At 38.2% G+C, this 24764-nt stretch overlaps 1 protein-coding gene across 1 annotated transcript in view; it reads left to right on the forward strand.

The window, feature by feature from the left end:
* Positions 1-24764, forward strand: part of PITPNB (phosphatidylinositol transfer protein beta) — a 36414-nt gene that overhangs the window by 5126 nt on the left and 6524 nt on the right. Inside the window, exons 4-9 of the mRNA XM_072880149.1 lie at positions 177-268; positions 868-875; positions 2137-2211; positions 3387-3470; positions 17468-17545; positions 22721-22831. Of these exons, the coding sequence (XP_072736250.1) occupies positions 177-268; positions 868-875; positions 2137-2211; positions 3387-3470; positions 17468-17545; positions 22721-22831 (448 nt within the window). The remainder of the gene's footprint in view (positions 1-176; positions 269-867; positions 876-2136; positions 2212-3386; positions 3471-17467; positions 17546-22720; positions 22832-24764) is intronic.

Raw genomic sequence — 24764 nt, forward strand, 5'->3', positions numbered from 1 at the left:
TTTTGTGATCAGTAATGTTGTTGGAGTTCCTGCATATTTAACTGTGGATAACTTGTACATCATAACCTTTAAAGTGCTTAGGTAGAATGTGCCTTTCTTATTAGAGTGGAAGAAATCAATGAGGAATTTCAGCTGGTAAAAATGTAAACAATGTTGCCAATGTTTGTTTTTCACAGTAAAGTTCCTGGTTTTGTAAGGATGATTGCTCCAGAAGGCTCCCTAGTGTTCCACGAGAAGGCTTGGAACGCATATCCCTACTGTAGAACAAGTAGGTCTCCCATTGTGTGTTTTGCTGTCAGTGTTCAGTTGAGGGATGGTCTTAAACGGTTTAGGAGAAAAGAGGGTGCCATCAAGTGGAAAATAATTTCAAATTTTAATGTTGCATTTGTGAGATCTCCTCTTCTGAAAAGGAGAGCTGCTTCTCAAGAGCAACCTCAATGGACCAGTTTACTGTTTCTTACAGAGTCTCAGAATCCAGCGTCCCTAGGGTAAGACTGAAGAGGTGATTCTGTTAAGGTCTAGAACAGAGCCCGTTTGAAAATAATTTAGTTCTTCACAGTCTGTTAGAATAAGGTGACTGCTTTATTTTAATACTTCTAATTGCATAAGTTCTAAGAGTAGGTTCTATTTCTTTTGTGTCTCTGTTGAATAGTTTGAAGTATCTTATAACAAACTTCTAAGGTTAAGGCTAGCCAGTCAAAGTCTGCTGAACTCTGCTGACTCGATGCACACAAATGCTGTTTGACTAACTTTGAATGTTTCTGATACTGTGAAGCAATCATTATGTGTGAGACTTTTCAGAAAAAATTATATCTAATAACACTTTGTTTCCTTTTCATTTTCATTGCCTGTGTTTCCAATGACCAGTTGTGACAGTGAGTATTTGAATTCCTATCAGTCCTATGTTGTGTTTTTTGAAATACATTTCATCTGTTATTACTGCTACAATTTACTCTGACTCTAGCAACCTAGCTCCAGCCTTTTATATACGCCTTGCCAGGGTTCCTGGCATAGAGCTCCTTGTTACTTTATTTGTCTGCATTTGGCTATAATTAGAAAGAACTGTAATTTGTCAGAGAAATGCTTTCATTTTTTACATCTTCTTTTATGCCTTTACTTACCATTACAGCTGCATAATGTCTGTCCTGATAAGACATAATGCTAAAAAAGGAAAAAAAAAAAAAAAAAGCCAAATCAGATTTTCTACACTCTTGAATGCAGGAAGAGCACTGAGATAAAATCAGTCCCCACCTGTCTGAAATCCCATTTCTGTAAAGTGAAATTCTGCCTCAGTTAAAATGGATTAACTGAGAATCTAAATGGATCATCGTAGCTGGGGGTTTGGGGGGTTTTGGTTTTTATTTAAGATGTGTGGAAAGGAGGTCATTAAGACTTTATTTCCCTGTGTATATATTTTGGTGACTTGTTTAAGGAAGCTTATAAGTTTAATGTTAAATTGCTTTATCTGCTCACTTGCAAACTTGATTTAGATTGTCACTAGGTGGATGCAACATAAGGAGTAACAAATGAGTTTGTGAACTGTTTAGCTTGACTCATTGTGATACATGTGCACACTGGTATATGCTTTCTTACTTCTGAAATTAGAAGTGTTCTGTGCTAGTCTTCAGACATACAATTTAGTGGTAGCTGGACCTTTATGGTCATAATTGTGCTATACAGGAACATCTATTGTTTGTTGGCTATTACCCCTGCCTCTCAGAATAGTCTCACTTATTAAAAATTTCATGCAAAGGTATGTTAGTTGCTTTGTCTGAACTGCAGTATTAATAATTTGAAAATTACTTGAACATAGAGGTAAAGAATTTCAGGGTTGAGGAAGAAGGATGGCAGATGACAGTATTATTTCTATTTGTATGCACAAAGTTAGAGTTGGATTTCTCAAACATAACATTTTAATTTAGTACTTACTGCTGTAGCTGTTGCTTAAGATTTAGATACTAGTTATCTCATTGTACCTGTTTCTGTGTGTAGGTAAGGGGGCTGTTTCTTTTATAATTTAAATAGAATGTGTTGCTAGTCAAGGCTTAGTAGTGACTTACATGTAAATACCGTTTATCTAAAATTTAAGCAGAGAGGTGTAATCAGACTCAAGCTTTTTGATTTTAATTCTTACAGAATGAATACATGAAAGATGACTTCTTCATAAAAATTGAGACCTGGCACAAACCAGATTTGGGGACATCAGAGAATGTGAGTTGGGATTTGGATACCAAGCATTAGCAATATTTTCAACACACAGTCATCCAGATAAAGTATTCTATACCTGGTAATGGTGGATAATTACTGTATAAAGTCAAAGCCCTACCAGTGATTAATGTAAAACAAGAAAAGCATTATTCAAATCCTCCTAAGGTGGTCAAGCTGTCTCACCTAACAAGATGCAAGAACAAGAAAGGTTTGGTTTTTTTTTTACATTGAGGTCAATGCAGATGCTTGATTCTCACCCAAATATTTAAATAGGTTTTCAGTAAGTTCTTTTTAATTTCATGTTCTTTTACCTTAGACACACTGGTGCTACTTAGGCTGACAAGTTTGTTTGAAAACAGGTTTCACGAGGCTATTGGGTTTTACCTGTGTACACTTCTGTAGAGTTACATATTGAAGGTGCTTTTCTAAATTTTCCAGGCTGGTGATACTCTTGTTTTCCTCCCTAGACAGTTGATTCAGTTCACAGGTCTCTTCAGGAGATTTTTTTTATCTATAGTGACACCATCGACAAAGGCATAGTTGTCAGTATGTTTTCAGTGCTTGGATGAACTGTAGCACTGGGTGTGTTATAGAGGAGGAGAGTATTTCTTGGACAGCTCTGCTTGCTATAATTGTAAGTTTAGGTATGCCTAGCGGACTACAGGTGTGAAGCTGATTTACATCTTCAGACCTTTATATACCTTCATACCACACACGCTTCATCTGATCCATATTAAAGGCAGCCCTGTGACTTAGGGAACCTACTAGATTTAGTCACGTTATTGAAACCTGCCATATTTGCACTTTGGAATTTGTGCTGCTTCTTTCTAGATTAAAAAGCTCATGCAGATTACTGAATGGGTAATGTTTCTAATTAGAGCTTGATTTCATTAGCGCTAACAAATGTGACAGAAGAATACAGCTTAATCATAAATCCAGGTTTCCTGAATGCACAAGAAGTGAAGGCTTTGTGCTGGTTTGAAATTGGTTAGTGAGTGAACTAAACTGTAACTGTGGAGAGTATTCCCTTTTAGAAAGGCAGAGGAAGAAAGGATAGGTTTTGAGAACACTGCCTTTAAGAAGTCCAGAAAAAATCCATGGCGCACATACGTACTGCATGAGGTGCACCACTGTGTAAGGTGACAGCATGGAAATCATTCCTTTTTCTCTTTTTGCAGGTGCACAATTTAGATCCAAACACATGGAAGAGTGTTGAAGTTGTCCATATTGACATTGCAGATAGAACTCAAGTAGAACCAGGAGTAAGTAAATGCTCTGGTATTGGGATATCGATGTAGCATGCAGCTAATGCCATTGATGCTTTGTGTTGATTGTGAATAAACTAAAGTGGTATGGATTTTACCCAACAGATAAATGAAAATTGTCTTGAATAGAATCATTCATTCCAAAGTTCCACACTTAGTAAATGCATTTACAACTTCAGTCTACTGAATTTCACTTCTAGTTGCACAACTTAGACATGAAGGGCAACAGACTTTTGGCACAGGTGTAGTTTTTACTTTTAATTGTAGATAAAGTAATGGATTTGGTCAAGCAAGCATTTGTGTGCTCATCTTGGTGTGTGAGACCAAGCGCAAGAATCTATCCCAGCTGTCCTGTATGACAGAGCACAGTGTCTTCACCAAGCTACTCCTGTGCTCTGCTGCGACTTCTGAGTTACAAATTCTTTAAATTAAATTCTGTCCCTCCACACATCTTTCACTCTGGGGTTATGGCAATCTCAAGAGGATTAGTTAGGTTTTGTCATTGAAATCTAGACCTTTTTTTTTTTTAATTTTAAACTTTGTTCATCAGAGTAGTTCTCAAGACAAACTGCTCATCTTTTCTGAAAGCTGTGGGATTACTTTTTCAGTTTCGTCTTTAGTGATTGCTTTGGCAAATGTTAAGTGTCCTGGATACACCCAGAAGTCTATCCATAGGAGTCTGTGGTCTTTTCCCTGAGAACTTGAAGCTTAATATCTTGATATAAGAAGCAAAAATTTAGAAGGACAGGCTTTGTTAGTAAGAGCACATGGTTACTCAGTGAATTTGTACGCAGAGCATAGGTATAAATTTGGAAGGAGTGTATTTACCAGGATTGTGTGGATTCTGTGTTAGCTTGCTTACACGTGATGGAAGTAGGCGGCTAGATGAAGAAGCGAGTGTGGCAAAGTTTAGTGCTGAGCATGCACACTTTCAACTCTTCAATAGCACTTTGCAAAGAAAAGACAGTGGTACCCTGAATGTGATTGTATCTAATTCTACTGAAATAAATACATGAAGGGATTTCTAGTTAAGCTTTATCTGCTGTGTTGAGATTTTGCTGACAGGACAACACTTAATATTTGTAACAGTTCCTGTTCTTTTCCCATCTCTGGTCAATTTTTTGTTAACCAGCTCATAGACATATGTTTGGGTTGGAAGGACCTTCAAAGATCATCTAGTCCACCATGCTGCCGTGGGCAGGGATACCTTCCACTAGATCAGGTTGCTCAAAACGCCATCCAGCCTGACCTTGAACACTTCCAGGGAGGGGGCATCCACAGCTTCTCTGGGCAACCTGTTCTAGTGTCTCGCCACCCTCATCATAAAAAATTTCTTCCTTATATCTGTTCTAAATCTACCCTCTCTCGGTTTAAAACTATTGACTCTTATCCTGTCACTACAGGCCTTGGTAAAAAGTCTTTCTCCATCTTCCTTACAAGCCCCCTTTATATATTGGAAGGCTGCAGTGAGGTCTCCCCAGAGTATTCATGTCTCCAGGCTGAGCAACCCCAACTCTCTCAGCCTTTCTGCACAACAGAGGTGTTCCAGCCCTCAGATGATCTTCGTGGCCCTCCTCTGGACCCTCTCTAACAGGTCCATGTCTGTCTTGTGCTGAGGACCGCGGAGCTGGATGCAGTATTCCAGGTGGGGTCTCGTGAGAGCAGAGTAGAGGAGGAGAATCACCTCCCTTGACCTGCTGGCCACGCTTCTTTTGATGCAGCCCAGGATGCGATTGGCTTTCTGGGATGCAAGTGCACATTGCCAGCTTGTGTCCAGTTTTTCATAGTGTATATGATTGATCTGAATAAGAAGGTAGGATATGTTGATTTTAGATGCTGGTTTATGCAACTTGAGGACAGCTTCACCGTACTTATTTATGTGCCTGTCTTACTTCCTTGTTATTACTGCTGTTTCTTTCTACACATCTTTATCTACTGGGGTTGTTGTCTGGTTTGTTCAGTTGTAGAAACTGGACTGTTCTACGTGTAATCTTTTTTTTTTTTGGATAGTAAGAAAATGGTATGCACTAATATTGACACTTATCAATTTGTGTTTACACAATAAATTTGATTGTCTCTGTTTTGCACAAGGAGATGTTCTTTATACCATTTAGTTGTTATTTTCTGAAAATAAATACTTGGATATCCTGCATTGTGGGGAGAGGACTCCTTTGCAGAAAAGTAGAGGAAGGAGGGGAAAGGCTGTGGTGTGCAAAGGAGAAAGGTTTCTGCTTCATAAATTTCCATTTGTGTTACCAACATAAGTGTATAACCTGCACTGTTGCTTAACTGATGTTTAACAGATGATCTGTGGATTTACATGTGTGAAAATACGTTGTTTGGAGAACCTCCCTGTAACCAAATTAAATGTGTCTTGCCTATTTTAATGCAGCAAGGAATCGTTTTGCTGCCCCTTGTTCTTTCAGACATTCTATATGACCTCAGAGCTGAACTGGCAGGTAAATGTACGTTGTGCATTCCCTATTCCATGCCTGGAATTGTGGCAGACAACTACAATGCTGTCATCTGTCAGAGTGCTTGCTTGATCACAGTATGTGTAAACAAAGGGTTGTGCTTATTACTGTGTGTTGAACTTAGGTATTTATTCTGTTTGAAGTACTCCTAGTGAACAGCACTGCTTATGCTGTATGCCCTCTTGCACTGTTAGATTACATGGCCTGCCTTTGATATTGCCAGTTTCCTTGGTGCTGAAGGCTGACAGATGGTGGTATGCTAAAAGAAGTTAGATTTTTGGCACAGGACAAAGATCCATCTAACCCACTATCCTGTTAGTGGCCAGTAGCAGATACTTGTGGAAGGATAAGAAATTTGGGGAAGTATAGAATACTGGAAGCTGGGAGATGTATATCTCTGAAAGATCAGTCTGTATTTAAAGGACTTCCAGAGCCAGTGGTTATGTCTGGCCTATTGTGTTTATTAGCCACTTATATGCCCATGACCACATCTGATCCATTTTTGAACCCATTTATACTTCTGACCTTTATGGCATCATGAATTCTGTGGAGTGTTAGATGGTATGGAGAAAAAATACTTCCTTTTTGCCTGACTGATAATTCAATTAATTGGGGTGGGAGCAATGTTTCCTATTTATATTTTCTGCACAGTTTATCTTACAGGTTTTGTTCATATTTTCTTTCTTCCCCCACCTCCTTTTTAGCATATCTTTCCAAGCTGAGGGTCCTTATCTTTACGTCCATCTTCATGTGGAAGCCATTTCACATGTGGATGTCCTTGAACTATTTTCAGTACATTATCCTCTTTTTTTCTTTTTCTTTTTTCTTTTGTGTATTTGACCTACAGAATATGAAAACTATGAGTGCAGAGCGGTTTAATCCAGAGTCTTAAGTCTCTTCTGATGTTTCTACATTCTCTTTCTTTTTTTAGTAACTTCTAACACCAGTTACTTTTTTAGCAAATATTTTGAGCAAATATTTTCAAATTCAAACTCACAGTATAGCCCATCATTGTGTAGGAATACCTGGGACTAATTTTCACCATGTGATTCAAATTTTCATTTCCATTTCATCTCCCAGCAATTCAGTTTTGCAAAGTCCTGACTTTATTAAACAAAGGCTGACTTTGTTCTCAAACTTTTGTGCAAACTTTGATAACTCTGCGTTATCTGTAGGCTGACACTCTTCCACTCTACTTGTTTGCTGCCTTTCCTAGACAGTTAAGGATTGGTTAGCAGAAATTCTCTGGGACCCACACTTGTAGTCTCTTCTGTTATGAAAATTTGCAGTTTCTGGCCTTTGTTTTCTCTCTCTTTACTGCTTATGACTCCATGAGAAAGATTTTTCAATTTATGCTAATACCTTTATGAAGTTTAGGTAATGAAACTTGAGGAATTTTTTTTTTTTTGGAAGTTCAGCTACATCATAGTAACAAAATTGCCTGATCCACATGCTTGCTTTATGCCTTCAGAGAACGCTGCTGGTTTTGGAAAGTAAATGTCCCCCTGTGAAAGCATTAGCTGTGTTCCATGTATTCTATTTGTGCAGAGGATCTTTTTCTACAGTTTTTTCATCTCTGCTCAATGATACTACAGCAGTCACTAGTTCATTCTGTCAGGTAGTTTCTGAAATCAAGTGTGTTGTATGGCTTTTTCTTTTTTAATGCTACAGTGCTTGTTGCTTTGGAATTATCATTCTAAGCGGCTGGGTGGGTTTTTTGGTGTGCTAATTTTTGGGGGGAAAAGGAATAGTCAGTGTTGCTGAAGGGAAGTTTTATTTGTACATTTATTTTCTCAGTCATAGTTTTGCCTGGAAAAGCAACCCAAATGTACTGTCTTGGATAACAGTATGACTGAAAGAATGGAACCACATTTATAAGATCCAGCAATTTTGATAAAAGTTTTCATATGTTCAAGATTTATCCTTGTGTTCAGTGAATGAACCTTGTCCAACCTATTGTAGTGTGGCAGTTACTTTAGTTTCAGAACTACAATCAGCATAAATATAAAAATAGTAAATTTATTTAAGATACTAATGGCATGCATATGCTAACACATGCTTATTTAAGTATGTATAGAAATAATTTGGCTGACATCTGTGGCTTTCTTTAGATATAAATTTAAAGCCCTCTCTTAATCATCTCCAGCATACAATCTATGTAGCTTTATATGATTTGTATATAAAAATCGCTTCCCAGGAGAGTAAAACTTTTTAAAGAGTAAGCAGAAGTGAACACTCAACATCAGAAGAGGCTACATTTTTGGAAACAATTTGTAAGAAAGTAGAGTGGAGTGCAAACAAAGAAATTGAAATCAAGTTTATAGCTATTTTTGTACAAAGAAGAAATTAAAAGTCTTGTTGTAGGTCGTAGTGAATCTTCATTATATTACTTGACACAAAGCTCTAAAAATACAATTTTATACAGATCAGTCAAATTACTATCTCATGCATTAAGTACTAGAGATACAGGATTTCTCTGTGCTGTGCAGTCAGTACTATCCCTTGTTCTACAGTTTGAAGAAATATAATGGAATATAGGAAATGCTCTTCTTTTGCAGTCTGTAAAAGAGTGTTAAAAGATTATTGAGTGAAAGAGCTGTTTTTCTGATAGGTGGCTCTCTCCCATTTCAGACTTAATTTATCATGTGATAGGCATCTAAAAAGTCCATGTTATTAGTCCAGAAGCTTAGTATCATCATGTGTTTTATTGGTAACAGTCTTGGAACATCTTATCTAAGTCATAAAGTTGAGTCTGTGTATTAGCAAAAGGATCAGAATATACCTCTTAGTTTCTTTTAAAAAATCAAGAACATTTCGTTTTGAAGAAGCATGAGAAAGCCATATTGACTTAAACCAGGTTTTTGCTGGACTTCAGTTCTGCAGGGCTGTTTCATTTTGGTGTCCAGGTGAGGCAGGTATGTGGATGTATGGACCACTACTGGTGCTCACCTGGTGGATGATAACTAGGTGACTTGGATCATGTGGTCATATCTTTATTCAGCAGTTCTTTCTGAAGTCTTGTGAAGCTCCGCTGTCAAACTGCCTTAGGTGTTTACAGTCTGGCCTACAAAACTACTGTGTATTGAAGAATGCTACAACGGCAATAGGTATGGAGTGGTCAGTCTTTTTATTATAGCTGCTGCTGAGGAAAGCCCAGTGACTTAGAATACTTGAGAGATCCAGGGGATTGTGGATCCTGTAATGTCCTTGACTTGTTTAAAAATACATTAGTGATCAGGATTCGGGCATCAAAAATTACAGTGTCTGGTGCTCAGAGCACCCCCTGAAAGTGACCCTATGGATGTGTCCCTGGTCACCAGGGCTCTTTGAGGTGCCAGTATCCAGAGATGTGTGGAAAACAGACTGACTGCTACAGATGTGACTTTTTGCCCCATAGTGTGTTTTCTGCTTTGCCTTGGGTGTTTGTATTCTCAAAAAAGACTTGTCTGAATTATTGAGTTTGAATAGATGAACTGTTCAACCTCCATCAGTACTTCTTTGGAATAAAGATGTGAAGGATTGTTTGCCCAGGTGATTGTTAGGTGGCCCTGGTACTTTCTCCCTATCTTCAGTCTGCTTACAGAAACAGCCTTTCTTCATACTGGGATGTTATTTACTGGTTTAGAAAATAGAGTAACTGGTACGTGCTTTGAATTTTGCTTAATTCCTTCAGTAGTGCCCTTGGCTTGCTGTTTTAAGTATGCACCTTAAACTGCACATCCCATGGAACAACCTATGTATGTATAAATAGGACTTATTTCTAGCTTACTAGTGCTTTCCTCCCCTCTTTCTGTTTTCTGTCCCCTAACTAAGGCTTTTTTTATGCCTGGGTCCTTATAAATCTTTATTTCTTCCAGACTGTCTTACAAGACCTTTAACTTCTGGTACACAGCACAACACTGCAGTGTGCGTCTGTGCTAATTTAACAAGGCTGACTTTATTTTTCGTTCGAACCTTGGCATTCTTTCAAAGGTGACTTCAGGGAATAGTTCACCTGATAGCTGTCCTGTAGCTACAGGACTCTTCAGGAGATGGGAATGACTGTAAGACACTTGTTATTAAAAGCCACTTAGCTAAACCTACCCAAAATATGTGAATGCTTTTCTTGCATATCAGGTAAGTGTACAGTAGTGCTGGTGATTGTTTCAGTTATGAGACTTGGGAATCACGACATACTTCAATTAATCTGATTTTGATCTTTTGTTGTGGTGTGAATGAGTAGTCACAGAGCTATGGATCATCTTGGAGAAAAGTGCTAGTATGTATTTCCTTCCACAGTCAACTTTATGTGCATTTGCTGCTAAATAACACTGACAGTATGTATGGTCTCCTGTTTAAAAAACTAATGCAATATTGAGTTGAAAAGCCAGAAATTGTGTCCACCTGCCTAGTTAGTCTTATGCCACTCGGCGTTCGGGAAGCTTTTTTCATGAATTTGCAGATAAGACATCAGGTTTGTATCATTTTTATGTTAAGTTGTGAAAGTTTTCTTAAAATCATTCTGTCCTGTATATATGCTTTCAAGTTTTATACTACTTGGTAGAGTGAACTATGAGCTATCAGCAGTACTGTTATTACTTTTAGCAGGTCTTATAAATGAGAATGAGAATTATAAAGAAGCACCCGGATTCTGGGTTTGTTGCGATTATTACTTTATTGTATGTGGTTCATTCACAGTCTCTCTAAATAACTCTTTATAATAGTTTGTTGCATTCATGCATATTATATTGAGATTTTGAGCAGAAACTGCCTATGAAATGATATTTGTGTATTTCTTTGAAATGGTTTTTAGCTCCTCTATATTGTTATGCTGCTGCATAATGATGTTTTGCCTGTCTAGCTTTCAAGAGGGCTTCAGGGTTTTTTAGCTGTAATATTTGTTCCAACAACCGCCTGTTTTTCTTCCTAAGAAGGACTTGTTGCTGTCAGGAGTTAAGCTCTTGCTGCAGAGATATTTTCCTTAACTCTGCAAAGAACTGTTGTTTATTTGTACTTTGGCTCTAGTCCAGTCTTCTTCCTTGCATGCTGGTAGGGTTTGTGTATTGAGAAGAGTTCCTACAATGCTCTCTTGTCCATCTAGACTTTAATCTAGACAGGGGTTTTTTTCTGTCCTTAACAGGATTTGGGTTAACGGAGTCCTGAAAGGTCTTGGTTCAAAGCTTCTGTATGTGGTCTCTAGCATAGAAAACTTTACCATGACTCATCTATTTTCTTTGAATTTTTGTTTTCACTCCTACATTTTACTCGTAGATAACATTTTTTTTTCCCAGTGTTTTCAGCTGTGCTTATATGTGGGTCCTAAATGCAAGAGCACAGTTGCTTTTTGCCTATGTCCCTGTGCAGAGAGAGGTCGGCTGGCAGATAACATGGTATCATGTGGACTTGGGTGTCCCTATGGTATCCAGTCAAATAATTCCACAACATAAAACAGGGAGATCAAAGTTGCATATATAGGTGAGTTTAAATGCCAAATGCCAAAAGAAGGATTGCATATGTAAGCAAGTTCTTACCTTAACAAATTTTTTTATCATTGTGCATTTGAAAATTTGCATCCTACAGTGCATTTCTATAAGCTTGTGTGGTATATACCATAACATACCGGTATGAAGTACTTACGGTACAAGATACCACAGGTTTTGTTAGTGAATGCATTTTTTAATATTAAAGTTTTGGAGGATTTTGGATGAGCAGTCTGTTGTTTGGAAATAGTTATGTTTGTTGATATTTTTGCTTTGTTTCTTTTTTTATTTTATTTTTTCAGGAAGGAGGTTGCAATGCAAATGTAGAAATCACCAGGTATATTTCACTTTAATCATGTGGCAAGACCATTTATACTTCTGCATTATATTGAATGTGGAAGCTGTCTTTCTGGTGGAGAAAAAGCCTTGTTTTCTGAAGTTTGTTTAGCTTTCTTCAAGCAAGGATGCTGACTTCTTAAGTTTTGGGGGTTTTAATTAATATTTCGTGTAGATTTCACATTTGTAGTGCTTACAAAGGAAAGTAGATCAGTTAAATTTCTATATTTATAAGCATGCTTGTAACCATTTTATTGCAGATTTTTGACAATGCCTTATGGCAACTTGTGAGTTGAGGCATTTCATCTTTGGTGTGTGTTAAACCCTGGCCATCTTGCTGCTGCTGCAAGGCATGTATTAGTCCCGTGTAAGCTTCTCAGAGTATGTTGATTCTTCCTGCCTGTTTTAGTTACTGGATACTACAGGACTGTAAAGAGTAATGCAATTACTTTGATGGCAAGTTGAGAGTGAAGGGGTTTTGGTCTTTGAAACTGATTTTGTCCTGGCTCTTATAAGCTAGTACAAAGGTACAGTCTAGTTATGAGTAATGATGTCACCTAGTCAAAATATGTGCACTTTCTTATGCAGAGTGATTCATCCAGTCTCCTGTGGATTTTTCTTACTGGCATTGACATTTTCAGATTGGACCAGAACAGAGTGCTTTGTCCAGTAGTGGTCAACACTGGATGTTAAGGAAGGTGAAAACCTCCACTCTGCTGCTGACTCCCCCTGCTTCCCCAGTGGAGTAGGTGTAGGAAAGGCCAGTTAGGCCACAGTTACATTCAGTGTTGTCTAATTGGAACCAGAAGGCATGACAAATAATATAAACATAACAATTATGCTATATAAATAATAAATATATTTCTATAATATCATGTAAAATAATACATATATAAATAATAAAATATAAATAGTATAAGCATAAATAATATTACAAACAAATTCACCATCTCTGCAATACTGTATTACTATTATCATCTTTCCACTTAGGGAGGAGATGTTCTGCTTCCTATCTTTTTATGCATTTTGGTGCCTCCACATGTTATTGCAGCCCAGATTGTTTCATGGGTCAGAAAATTGTTCACAGTAGTCTAATTCCCTGTACCGCCTTTCCTAAAGTATAGCATTGACTAATAAATTGTGGTTTATTTTTCTGTTTTAATGATATGGGTTGCACTTAATTTGAGATGGTTGTCGTTAAAACGAAGTGGTTCACTGCATTCTCTACATTGGGGCTTTCCGTGGTAAATCCAGTGCCGATGAGCTGTGTTGTCTGGTGTAATCTTTCTCTTTGACAGTTATGTAGAGAAATCTCTGCGGAGTGTGCCATTGTAAAGAAACAGTCCAGACTACATCCTGCTCTTCATGAGGATGCGCTACTGTAGCTTTAGTAAGGAGTCAGAACTGCAGCTCATCTGTCCTTCTAGTGAACAGTTTGGGAAAAAAGTTTTACAGCCTAGAAACATGTCACTGTTGCAGCACAAACCCGTGGACTCAGCCAAGCACTGCCTATCAGAAGGGAATTGGTTTTCTTTCAGCAAAAGATTTTCAAAAAGTCACTCCTTTCTAAAAGATGCCTGTGCCTTCTTTCTTTCTTGATCATTATTGACCACTGATGGAGTTGGCAGTATTCTGCCTGTATTTGTGTTGAAAGTTGTTTAAAATTTTTGTTTTGTATTGCTGACAATTTTATCTGGTTAAGGTTTTCAGCTTCTGCTAGCTCCAGCCCCTAGCTACATATATTCCCTCTCTGGCTTTACAGATTTCTGTATCTTATCCCTCTGTCATGTCTTTTCCAGGCTGAAGATTCATGGTCTACTTTGTTATTTGAATGGAATTGGTTCCATAATTAATCATTCTTGCTGTCTTCTGTATCTCTTCCACTTCTAATGTGTTCTAGAGAAAAGGGTACCAAAAATTAATGTAATATTCAAAATACAGCTGTACCACAGAATTTTAGTGTCATAAGATATTTTGTGTTATGTTCTCTCCTGGTTTCCTAATATCCCAGTATATTACATTCTTGGGCTCATTTTGGTATTGTCCTTCTATTGCTTTTAGGTTTGGTCTGTTGTTCTGTGTAGTGATCCATGGAAGCACGACAGCAATCTCTTTGTAATTATTGCACTTTCTTCTTTTTCCCTCTAAAGAAAGCACGGGGATACTCTTTAAGTATGAGAATGTCCTAAATACGATGTTGTCAGACAATGCTGCGAGACTGTGCTTACAGCTGGGACAGCAGGCCAGGCAGCATCCTCTGGGTATCGCTAGTGCAAATGAAGTATACGGTATGGATATCCATATGCCCTACACCACTATGGTACAAGCATGTGAGCTCTACCTTGGTAGGATATTCAGACAATCGAACTAAGAAATTCAGGGTTGTCTCTAATGCAGTACCTGGTTTTACTTACAAAGCTGATGCTAAAATATGGAAGCTCTTGTATTTTGTGGTTGTGTTTAGCACATTGTTACCCCAAAACAGCAGCAATACTTGTGCCAGGAATTAGTTATCTAGAGCAAAACATTTATTGGAAAATTGTTTATCCATTCCTATAGCTTGATCCTTTTCTCAGTGTCTTCTTTCCATCCAGTGTTTGAGTGAAATTGTTAAAAGGCAGTCATAATCAGTAATTTAAAACATTAAATATATTTCTACAAAAATATTCTGCTGTAGTATTTACATATATTTCTTAAAGGTGATTTACTTTTAGAAAATGCCTTCCCCCCCCCCCCCCCAGGATTGTTGAGGGGGGAACAGTGTACCACATTCAGCCTCTGGAATATGCAGGACCTGAGGATTTGAGTAGGTTGCAGCTGTCTTCACCCACAGTATCTGGAAATAACTAATGAGATGAGAAGCCTACAGCTGGTGGCAAGCACTGTAAATTGTGTGCCCTCTGCTCACCTCCCCCATTGGCTTCCTGGAGGAGACGGACTGCGAACAAAGCCAGCAGGCTGTCTTGCTCAGTGCTATTGCTCACATGCAGCAGTAATTGAGAGTTGGGGCTGTATACTGTATGCTGAAGCTATCATACATGAAGGAATATATTTACTCTTTTTGATGTCTGTAAAAAGGACATGTGCTTTATCCCAGTAAAATCATAAGTAAGTGGGGTTTTACTAAAATTCAGATGACAAATATTGCTGTTAGTCTTTTTGCAATTATAATAATTTGAGTGGACTTACATTTAAGTGTTGCTGAATTTAAATGTTAATGTACAGTGCTTATGCTGATTCCTTGAATTGTTCCCGTGAGGTAGATGAAGTATTATCTTAGCACCTGTGGGAGCACCCTGCTAAAGTTGGCTAGCTATTATTTGGGTTCTTTAAATATATTGTTTCAGTTTAGAGGGAGAAATAGAGGAAAATACTATTTTGTGGAAGTTCATAAAACATATTGATTAGCAATGTGATTGAATGTCTTTTGGCTCACTTAGATGTTTCTTGGAAATATTTGCTCAATTCTTAAAGTATGTATTTGAATGCTTAATATGGAAGTTTATCTGAATACCTATTAGTGCTTTCTAGATATATTAATTACAGAATAGCTGGAAAAAAAATCTATTAAAAGGTTTCTTCAGCCTATTTTAAAACATAGTGTAGGTAGGTACATTAAAAGAACTGGGAACAATGCAGAAAAAATTGGGGAGAACAAAGTATTAGAGAATAAGAGCTGATTTTCTGTAAGTGGAATCGGATTCCTCTGAGAGGACCTCCTGGATTTTCCAGTTCCACCTAGCTTGCAAAAAATGCATTGTAAATGTCAAAATGATTATGAAAGCATTAATAACTAATTTGTATAGCCTTGCTCTGTGAATTTGGAATTTCAGTCTAGAAGTAGCCTTCGTTCCTCCATCCTAATGGAAGAATCTAGATTTGAAAACTGGCATGTTACACATGATGTTCAATACTTCTGACAGCTGAAAGAATGCATTCATATAATAGCTCCTCAATTGTATATGCACCAGTACCATCTGTTGAATTCAAGTTACATGAGTTAAACATGAAAAATAGGGAAATGGAGCTGTTTTGGGAGGGCTGAGAGTTGGTTGGAATTCTTTCGTGTGGATTGTTTTTCCCAGGTTCATTTGGGATTTTCTTGGTGAATAAATACGGAGAATAAATATGAAATCCCTTCAGAACAATGGGAGAGGAAATATTTTTGCACAGTTCATAATTCATTAGTCACTAATTACCACAGGGTGCAACTGAGGCCAAGAATGAAAGTGGAGAGGAATACCCAGTTATGTGAGCCTCTGTAACGGATACCAGAAGAAAACCCTACAGAATAGGGAAGACCAAACTGTTCACTGCTTGGATTGACAGCTCTGTCTTGGGTTATTTGCATCCTTCCATGACATGTCTGTTACTGGCCACTAAGACAGAATATTAGATTAGAGTGGGCTCCTGTATAACTCCATCAGGCATTTCCTGCTCTATAATGTTACAGGGTTCGGGTTTATTTTACATGTGCTTATGTTCCTGCCTTTGTCTACAAGAACTTTGTAACTCAGTCATGTAGGGAAAGCAGTTCTCCAAGACACACTGCTTCTGCAGCGGTTAGGCGATTTCAGTATGCCTCAGAAGAAACATTGATATTTTGGTTTCAATATTCAGAGAGCCATTTTTTAAATTTGCATCTATCTTGCTGCTGCTAGTATTTAATTTTGAATACAGGGGGATGCATTAGAAAGGTGAAGGTTTAGTTTTAATTCCTCTTAGCAGCAATTTGCAAATGTGATCCCTTGTGACAGCTCTCTGATGCAGGAGTGGGGGTGAATGCCAGTAGCTACTTTTCTGGTGGTATTTCTTTCACTCTGTGTTCTGCATATTTTGTTCTTACTGAAATTTGGTTTTAAAAATGAGACCTTAAACTCTGCTAAACTTTCTTGGGCTTTTCTGTAGCACCCACCAAAGCATTTGTTCTGCTTTAAAGTAGCTTAAACTTTTACAGTTCTCCTTGGCTGCATGGGTGTAATAGTATTCTTAGCTTGATGCTTTTCATACATTGTGTAAACCTTACATGTTCTCAGTTACTGAGGTCAGAGGTTTTAACCCTTTCCTAATTTCCAAAGTAGTATCTTCATCTAATAATCATTTTCATACCCCTCATCAGTAAAATTAAGTAACCGTATGTTGGAAGCATTTGTCATCTTTCAACTTTATTGATACTTGCTTTTTTCCCACCATATGACTTGGTTGTAAAGCAGTGCCGTTCAGACTGCTGCCTTGTGCCCTCTCTGTGCTTAGCCTGGTGATGTGTCTCACAGATTGAGATTATGCAGTTTCTAATTTTGCAAGTTAGTTCACTTATACCTTCTTCCCTTTCTGTTCTGCGTTCTCAGGAGTGGACATATGTTGCAGCTTGGATAATGTTAGCACACTAGTTTCTGTATTATTGCTTTCTCTTCCCCTCAAAAGTTTACAAAACCAATAGGATAGTGCTTATGTTGCACAGTGCATAGCACAAGAAAATTCTGACCTAGGAGGCAGCCCTGGTGTGCTATCATAGTATAAACAGATAACGAGCACCACTGGTGATACACAGGGAATGAGCGGGTGTGATGGAGTATTAAGTACAAACTTAAGTCAGACTAACTCCACCCATCCTGCTCCAGACCACTTGGGAGAATCGCTTTGGTAGTCTTGAACAGAAGCTTAATACAGTGGGATATTGAATCTGGTTTTTTTTCCTAACTCTCAGGATTTTTTTGTATTATAGGACTACAAAGCTGATGAAGACCCTGCGTTATTCCAGTCGGTTAAGACGAAGAGAGGACCTTTGGGGCCAAATTGGAAGGTACTAAGAACTGATGTTACAACCTTACAAAGTCTTTATCAGCAGAAAAAAATAGTTCGTGGTTCCTTAGAGATTAGCACTAGCAATGTTAGTCTTAAAACACAGGGCAGAAATTCAATACTACGTTTCTTTTTTGTATTCAGTTAAAATTCTAAATGTCTTAGTAAGCAAAGGTACTGTCTGCTACTTGTTTAATATCACTACTAAACCCAAAGCTATGCAAATTAAATTGGATGAACGTTATCCTTACTCAAGATTGACATCTGAATATACACTATGATGAATTCTGTGGAAGTCATCAACCTGCTATGGTAGCCACTGGAGGTGACTTAAAATGCAAAAAATTAGTTGGAAACTTCCTTATGGTTAGGATGGTTATAACTGTGATTTGTAACTGTATATAATGGTTATAACTGTGTGTTTCTTAGAGCAGGGTAAAAGATAGTGCATGTGTATGTTTTGGTTTAGAATTACCAAAAAACTAGCAGAAGATAGTGGCAACTAAACCTAAGCCTGTCTTCACCTTGCTTTATTGAATATCTAGGTGTTTTTCATTTGTGTGGAATGTGTACAAAATGCACATGAAAACCTCCAGTATTTCATTATAAATAATTTCCCTCAGTGAGATAATACACCCTGTTTGTTTTAGTGCATGTGTGTGTGCATGCATGCACAGATGCATCTACCATGTTCTTGAAATTTTCAGTCTGGCGTATGTAATCTGAGTTGGTTTGGGAAATGCATTTTCCACATTCCTTGGTCATTTACCAATTTTCTAATAAGCACAGTTGTTGTGTAAGCACAGGAAGATGACTTGACCAAAGCTTTATTTCAAGGTAAAGCCATCTTGCATTTTACCAGGCTGCAGTTACCCAAGCCTGTATACTGGAAATTTTGTTCAAAGTTCATTATGCAGACGGCTTGCTTAACATCATCTCTTCCTCCACCCTCAAGTGTGACCAAAATTTAGTGTGCTAGATTTCCATGATGTCCTTACTAGAAAAGTCTGTTTTACTGTGAGACGGTACATTCCTTCAATATTAGTGTTACCTTTCTGCATGAGCACATTATTGAGTTATTCTTATGTGGCTGTCAACATGACTGCAGTGTGAAAGCTTAGCACTTAGTCACATCCAGTATGAATTTGTTCTGCTGACATATTCAACTACAGGAAAGTCGTGCTTGAGAACTGAGTCCTTAGTAGGCAGCATAAGTACTGGTGCAGATTATGTCAGTGTCAGAACACATATGTGTCACCCATATATACCTTTGCAATGCCTGTATACTTTTCTTAACAATTTGGCCTAAACAGTTGCTGCATACATAAAGATGATCCTTTCTTGGAATAACTTTTCATAGAGGCTGTTGCCTGAGGTCCTCTTCAATTTTCTCCAGAGCCTTGCCCAACTCAAATTCAGAAACAAATTTGCTGTGGACCAGCAGCTACCACATGAAACCCAATGGCACCTGAACAGCAACGCAAAACTTGCCAGCACATCCCTGCCCCAGTCACAAAGCACGTCCTTCCACAGACAGCCGTCAAAATTCGTGTATATATGCCCATCCCAGAAGGAAATGTACTTTGGCTGCTACACCAGATATCCTCATAGAAACTGAGAAGCTAACTGCTGTATACTAGAATGAATGTACAGGCAATCTGTCAGGAATAGGCCCCTAGTTACCAATCAGAATATAGTTTCTCACTTTTGTCATTACAGTGAATGAACTGTTTCATTGACAGTAGCATAATTTTACTTCTTATGTTTAGTGTGTACTGTGATGAATTATGCTCAAGTAAATGCTGAGGGTTTTTTAAATGTATTGCAAATGGTGTCCCAGTTTCTTAAATTTTCTTGTAAAAGCGTTCAGTCTTTCATTACCCAAAAAAGTTCTAAATACAGCATGAATGTTTCTGGCCAAATACAGTGTAAAGGACTTGCTCTGAGAGGTATGAATTTTCTTCTAGTTCTTTAGTTTAGATGTCACCATTAGTTATTTTACCACTAGTTTTTGCAAAGCAGCAAGATAAACATCAGATATTAGAGTAGGATGCATTGGACCAGCAAGCTCTTGGTCTCTGATTTCCTATCCTAAAACGTGGTTGTGCAAGCAGAAAGTAGGCAGAAGATACACCACCCTTCTGCTATCAGAAGCTTGACCTGTGTCTTAAGTGTCAAATAGCTGACCACCATGTCTGACAGAGCAGTGTCCCCATTTCCCACTACATAGTACCACACTCGTTCTCAGCTGGCCTGAGATCATAAATCGAGGCAGCCTGAATTCGAGGAATTAAGATGTCTTTTGTCCCACTGTGGAATGAGGCTGTAGTTCCACGGGCGTGTTTGTGCAGCGCTGACCATTCACTCCTCTACTTCCCTACGTGCTGGTACAGTGGTTTTGATGCTGTGTGGCAGTTAACCTAGGGAAAAAAATAGGGAACCAGGTTTTTGTGAAAGGGTGGGAAACAATATGGCAACACAGGGAGCTGTAACAGGACTGTTGAAAGTTTCAGTAGAGCTTCAGTGGGCTACTGAAGCTGACACTTCACTGCCATTAAGCTGCGTTACCAGAAGAAAAGCTTGTGAAGCTACCTCCTTGGTGTTCCGTGTACTTCAGTTTGTTTTAATGGGAGCTGAGGGCACAGTTGATGTATACCACTGACCTAATTGGTGCTGCCACAGCTGTTCCTAATGTTGTCTTTTCAACATGATGAAAGTTCATCCTGTGACAGTCCAATTGTACAGACACAAAAATAATGTGAAATTCCATGTGAACACCAAACCCCACTTTTTTACTGTGTGGGTGGTCAAACACTGGAACAGGTTGCCCAGAGAGGTTGTGGAGTGTCCATCCGTGGAGATACTCAAAACCTGACTGGACACAGTCCTGGCAACCTGCTGTAGGTGACCCTTCTTGAGTAGGGCTCCTGCACCCGGTGATCAGAGGTCTCTTCCAACCTCAGCAATGCTGCGATTTTGCCATCTATGCATATCGACACAGTCGTAATTCTTCCCTTTGTGTGTCCAAAGACAGCAAACAGTTCTGCTTCAGAAAGTTTCTGAGCTTATAAGTAGCTAGAGATTGGTAGAGTTTCGAAGTGAGTTATCAATACTTTCTTCCTTGGGTTTTATATTTTTCCATAGGTTTCTGCCATTGGCTGCTGTCAAAATACTGAGCCACGTAGACCTTTGGTCTGACTTGCGGGTTTGTCCTGGGCCTGAGCTTTAGCTGGAATCTCATGGAAAAATGAGTATATTGTGTGTTTCGAGATGACGATGAGGGGAGGCATGTATTCAAACTCCCATTATTGTAATACTCCTCCTACCTGGGCTAAGTATTCTTGCTAGCAGGGTAAAATTGTCACAGGGATTATTTTTACAAACTGTGGTGAAAATGTGCATCCTGCCTTGCATGTTTGTTGTTCCTTCCTCCTCAGGAAGGAAGCAGGAGGCTGATGCAGGAATGGCCTGTTCAGGCCTGTGTGACCCAAAGAAAGTGGGGAGTTACTGGTTTGTGTTTTAAAAACAGCTGTAAAATGAGGAGGAGAACTTTGAATGCCTGGAACTGGCGGCACTGAATTTGTATGTTCCATTTAGTTCTGTCCTTTTACTAATGCCTGGACATAGCCTTGTGCTGTTTGGGAACACCAAACAACAGCAGCACTTTGTTTTTTTGCTTGTGAATAGAGCATCAGTCTTCTGAGGATAATTGGTTTTCATTTAAGTGCTCTCTGGTGATGAGTATTTGTGATAAAAATTCTGCGTTAAATAAATGTGTTATTCACCAAGATTTTTATATGTTAGATATATCTCACAGTAAATCTTTTTACTGTGTGCATGACCAACAGGAGTTGTCCATTTCATGGTTAAAAGAAATGTAGCTTAAAATTGCCATAAGTACTTCTACTTAGAAGTTTGTTGCAGATATAAAGAATAAAAATCTGTGGACTACTTAGAGTAATTGCTTGTTATTCAAGCCAAGCACACAGAGGTGGGTTTTTTTCTTAAGCAACTATCAGCTTCCTTTTTTGGTCTGTTTTTTTTTTCTTCCTTATTTTTTCTTCCTCTTCTACACGGCTTGGAGTAACCTAACATGCTTTGTTAAACTAAAAACATGATATGGTCTCTTGTATTACGTAAATTGGACTGCATGAATTGTAGGAAAATCACTGTGTATGATGTTACAGGTACTTCAAAACTATTTGGATGTAAGAACTATAACAGAAACCTAGGAACTATAGGAAATGGCAGTGGGTGTCTCCTGAATTTCCCTCAGTTCATTCTTATGGGGATCCTTCTTTTGCACAAAGTCCTTGAGCCGGCGCTGCTTCCAAGCAGTCTTTGAAGTGGAGCTTTAGTTGGTCTTATGGCCATTGATGATAAAGAAGTTCTCTCCCTATTTTTCTCATAGTAGCAGTCAGCAGGTCTGCAATTCTTTATGCAAAAATGAATAGGTAAATTATGCCCCACAACTAGAAACACCTCTACACCTGGGTAGAGACATACCCTTCTGGCATTGCCTGCAGGAGAGGGACGTGAGGGAGAGGGGAAGAGGGGAGAGCATGCCGGTGTCTGTATGGGCAGAGCAGAACTGCAGTCAGCTTAAGTTTGACGCCTTGGTGAGAAGCAGACCTGAGGGGTGGTTATGTGCTTTTTGTTATTTGAGTCTTTTCTAGCGCATGTGTGTTCCACCATTGTACTGAGCAACTCGGATTATAATTGCCATTGCACGGTAGACCCAAAAGTAAAAAATAATTTGGTGCTAGTTGTTGTAATCAAGCTTCATTCCTGATTGTCCTTTCAAAACATCAGAAAGTATATTAGAGTGGCAATCATGAAAATGAAATCCATGTTAAGACTAAGATTTACGGTATATGTTTGCAGCATGGATGGAATTGTCTTATAGATTTAACCTGTTTGTTAATTCCTGTTACCCTATGTTCAGAGTATAATGCTAAGTATTTACTAATACTTAGAATTCTAAGTATTATTTTAACTCTTAATAATATTTAGAATTATAATTTATAATTATAAATACTCTAATTTACTATAAATTAATAATATAATTTATAATTATAATGTAGCACTTAGAATTATACTTTCTAATAATTATATTAAGTTGGCTAAATTAAATTTTTTAAAAAATTAAAAATGCCTTCCCATTATCCATAAACAGAAAGAGCTAGCAACTGATGAAGAGTGTCCTAAAATGTGTGCTTACAAGTTGGTGACTATCAAATTTAAATGGTGGGGACTGCAGAACAAAGTTGAAAACTTTATACAAAAGGTAAGTGCTTCTCCCTTGCTGGGGTGTTGCTGGGGCGGTGGGATTGGAGGTGGGCAGGTAGGTAGGCAGGCAGCGTGGGTCTGTTGCTGTGGGGTTTTTTGAGGGGAAACAGTGATGAAGTTTCATGTTGCTTACAACCGATTTCTGTTTATTTCTTCAGCAAGTACAACCATTTGTGTCTTGATCTACTAGCAATGGTGTTTCATTGGTGGTACTAGAATAACTTTCAAAGTTAAAAAACCCAAAAGTATAAGCAAAGAGTGTGTGTCATGTAGGTGTAACACTTGATTTTGTAAGCAACAACACTTGCCAGGAAGAGAGTTCTTTTGACCCCCCCCCAGTTGAAAGTTGCATAAAACATGCTGGTGTTTCTTTAGTATTTTATGTTCTAGTTTTCTTATGAAACTGTTCTTGTGTTTCTGCTAATTCTAAAGTATTTGATTTTTTTTTTTTTTAACTGAATGCTTGCAAAACCAGGTATGATGCAGGCAGAATCCAGTGCACTAGGATTTAGTTGGCAATTGTGGTGTTTTGTCAAATTTGTGTTTGCATCTTACTTCGTTACTGCTGTATCATCAGAATATGAATTGTAAAATATTTTTTAAAGTATGACTGAATATTTAGAATGTAAACTTATGTGTAGGCAAAGTGTTTAATCTAGACCATCATGCCAGTTCTCTCTAATCCAGAGAAAATGTGCTGTAACAGTGAGTTAACCCAAACACGATATTCCAGTAGCAGTTGGGCATGGTGTTTCCTCACACACAAGCAACGCCAGACCTTTTTCACTGAGGTAACCAGGGCTCTTAGCTCTGAGCGGACCACACAGCTAACTGTATTAAATGCTTATAAATGTCAATAAATATGATGGCAAAAGAGAAAAACTTCAAACAACAGTAACTGCAAATGAGATGGAGAGGTAGTTTGTGATGGCCACAGCACAAAGTAAGGGTAAGGAGACATTGGAGACTGTCTTTAGTGTGGTGGTGGTTTTGGGAAGGAGTTTCCCATCACACATTTCAAACTGAACACTGTTAGGGAATAAGCTGAGCAGAAGAGCCAAGACTGATTCTGGGGTCTAATGAGGAGTATTTGAAGAGAGGACTTTTTTTTTTTTTTTTTTTTTTACACCTTGCTTTACCTGAAGCTGGTTCTTTAGAGGAAGTTATCTCTGCTAATTGTCAAGAACCGTATGTTAGATTTGATCAGCAGCTTGAGCGATGCAAAATCTGGGAGCAGATGAACAAGACATGAACTTTAGGTGGCAACCTGAGTAACCGAATACATGCAGAAGTCTGAGTTTTAGTAGTAAAATAGATATATTTTGTATATACATGACTTTTGTATATACATGTTGTATATACATGACTACTTTTATCAGAGCAGTCAGAGCAATACTGGTAGTTTTGCAGATTGAATGGTTTATATGATGCATCTTTCATCATCCAAGTCACCATTATAAAAGTTGAGATTCCAAGGTGCTAGAGATGGACTGAGCTGGCAAGTTGCAGTTCTTCAGTGTAACACAGAGGGGTTTTGGGGCTGGCAGGTATTAGGAAATGTGAAACCTACCAATTTAAGTAGAAGAGTTACAGTGAAAATATTCTTACTATAATTGATTCAGAACACAGATATGCATACTTTAATGAAAGGGCTGTGGAATCCTTAGCTTGAATATTTATACTCTCAAAGTTTTTGTACCTTTGAATTTGCACATCAGATATTAACAGGGATGCTGATTTGGTACAAATTGCAAGTGTGCCATCTTTGGAGTCAGAAATGCTTCCCTTTTTGCTTCATTCTGGCTTTAGGAATTTGCCATTCTTGTTTCTTAATAGTGAGCACAGAACCTGTGACAGTTCTGTTGTAGACTTTTATACAGTTCATGCTAAATATTCTAGCTGTTGTGATGCTAAATTTATTCTGTCTAGTG

This window comes from Ciconia boyciana, chromosome 15 (genome assembly GCF_034638445.1).
Source record: "Ciconia boyciana chromosome 15, ASM3463844v1, whole genome shotgun sequence".
NCBI lineage: Eukaryota > Metazoa > Chordata > Aves > Ciconiiformes > Ciconiidae > Ciconia > Ciconia boyciana.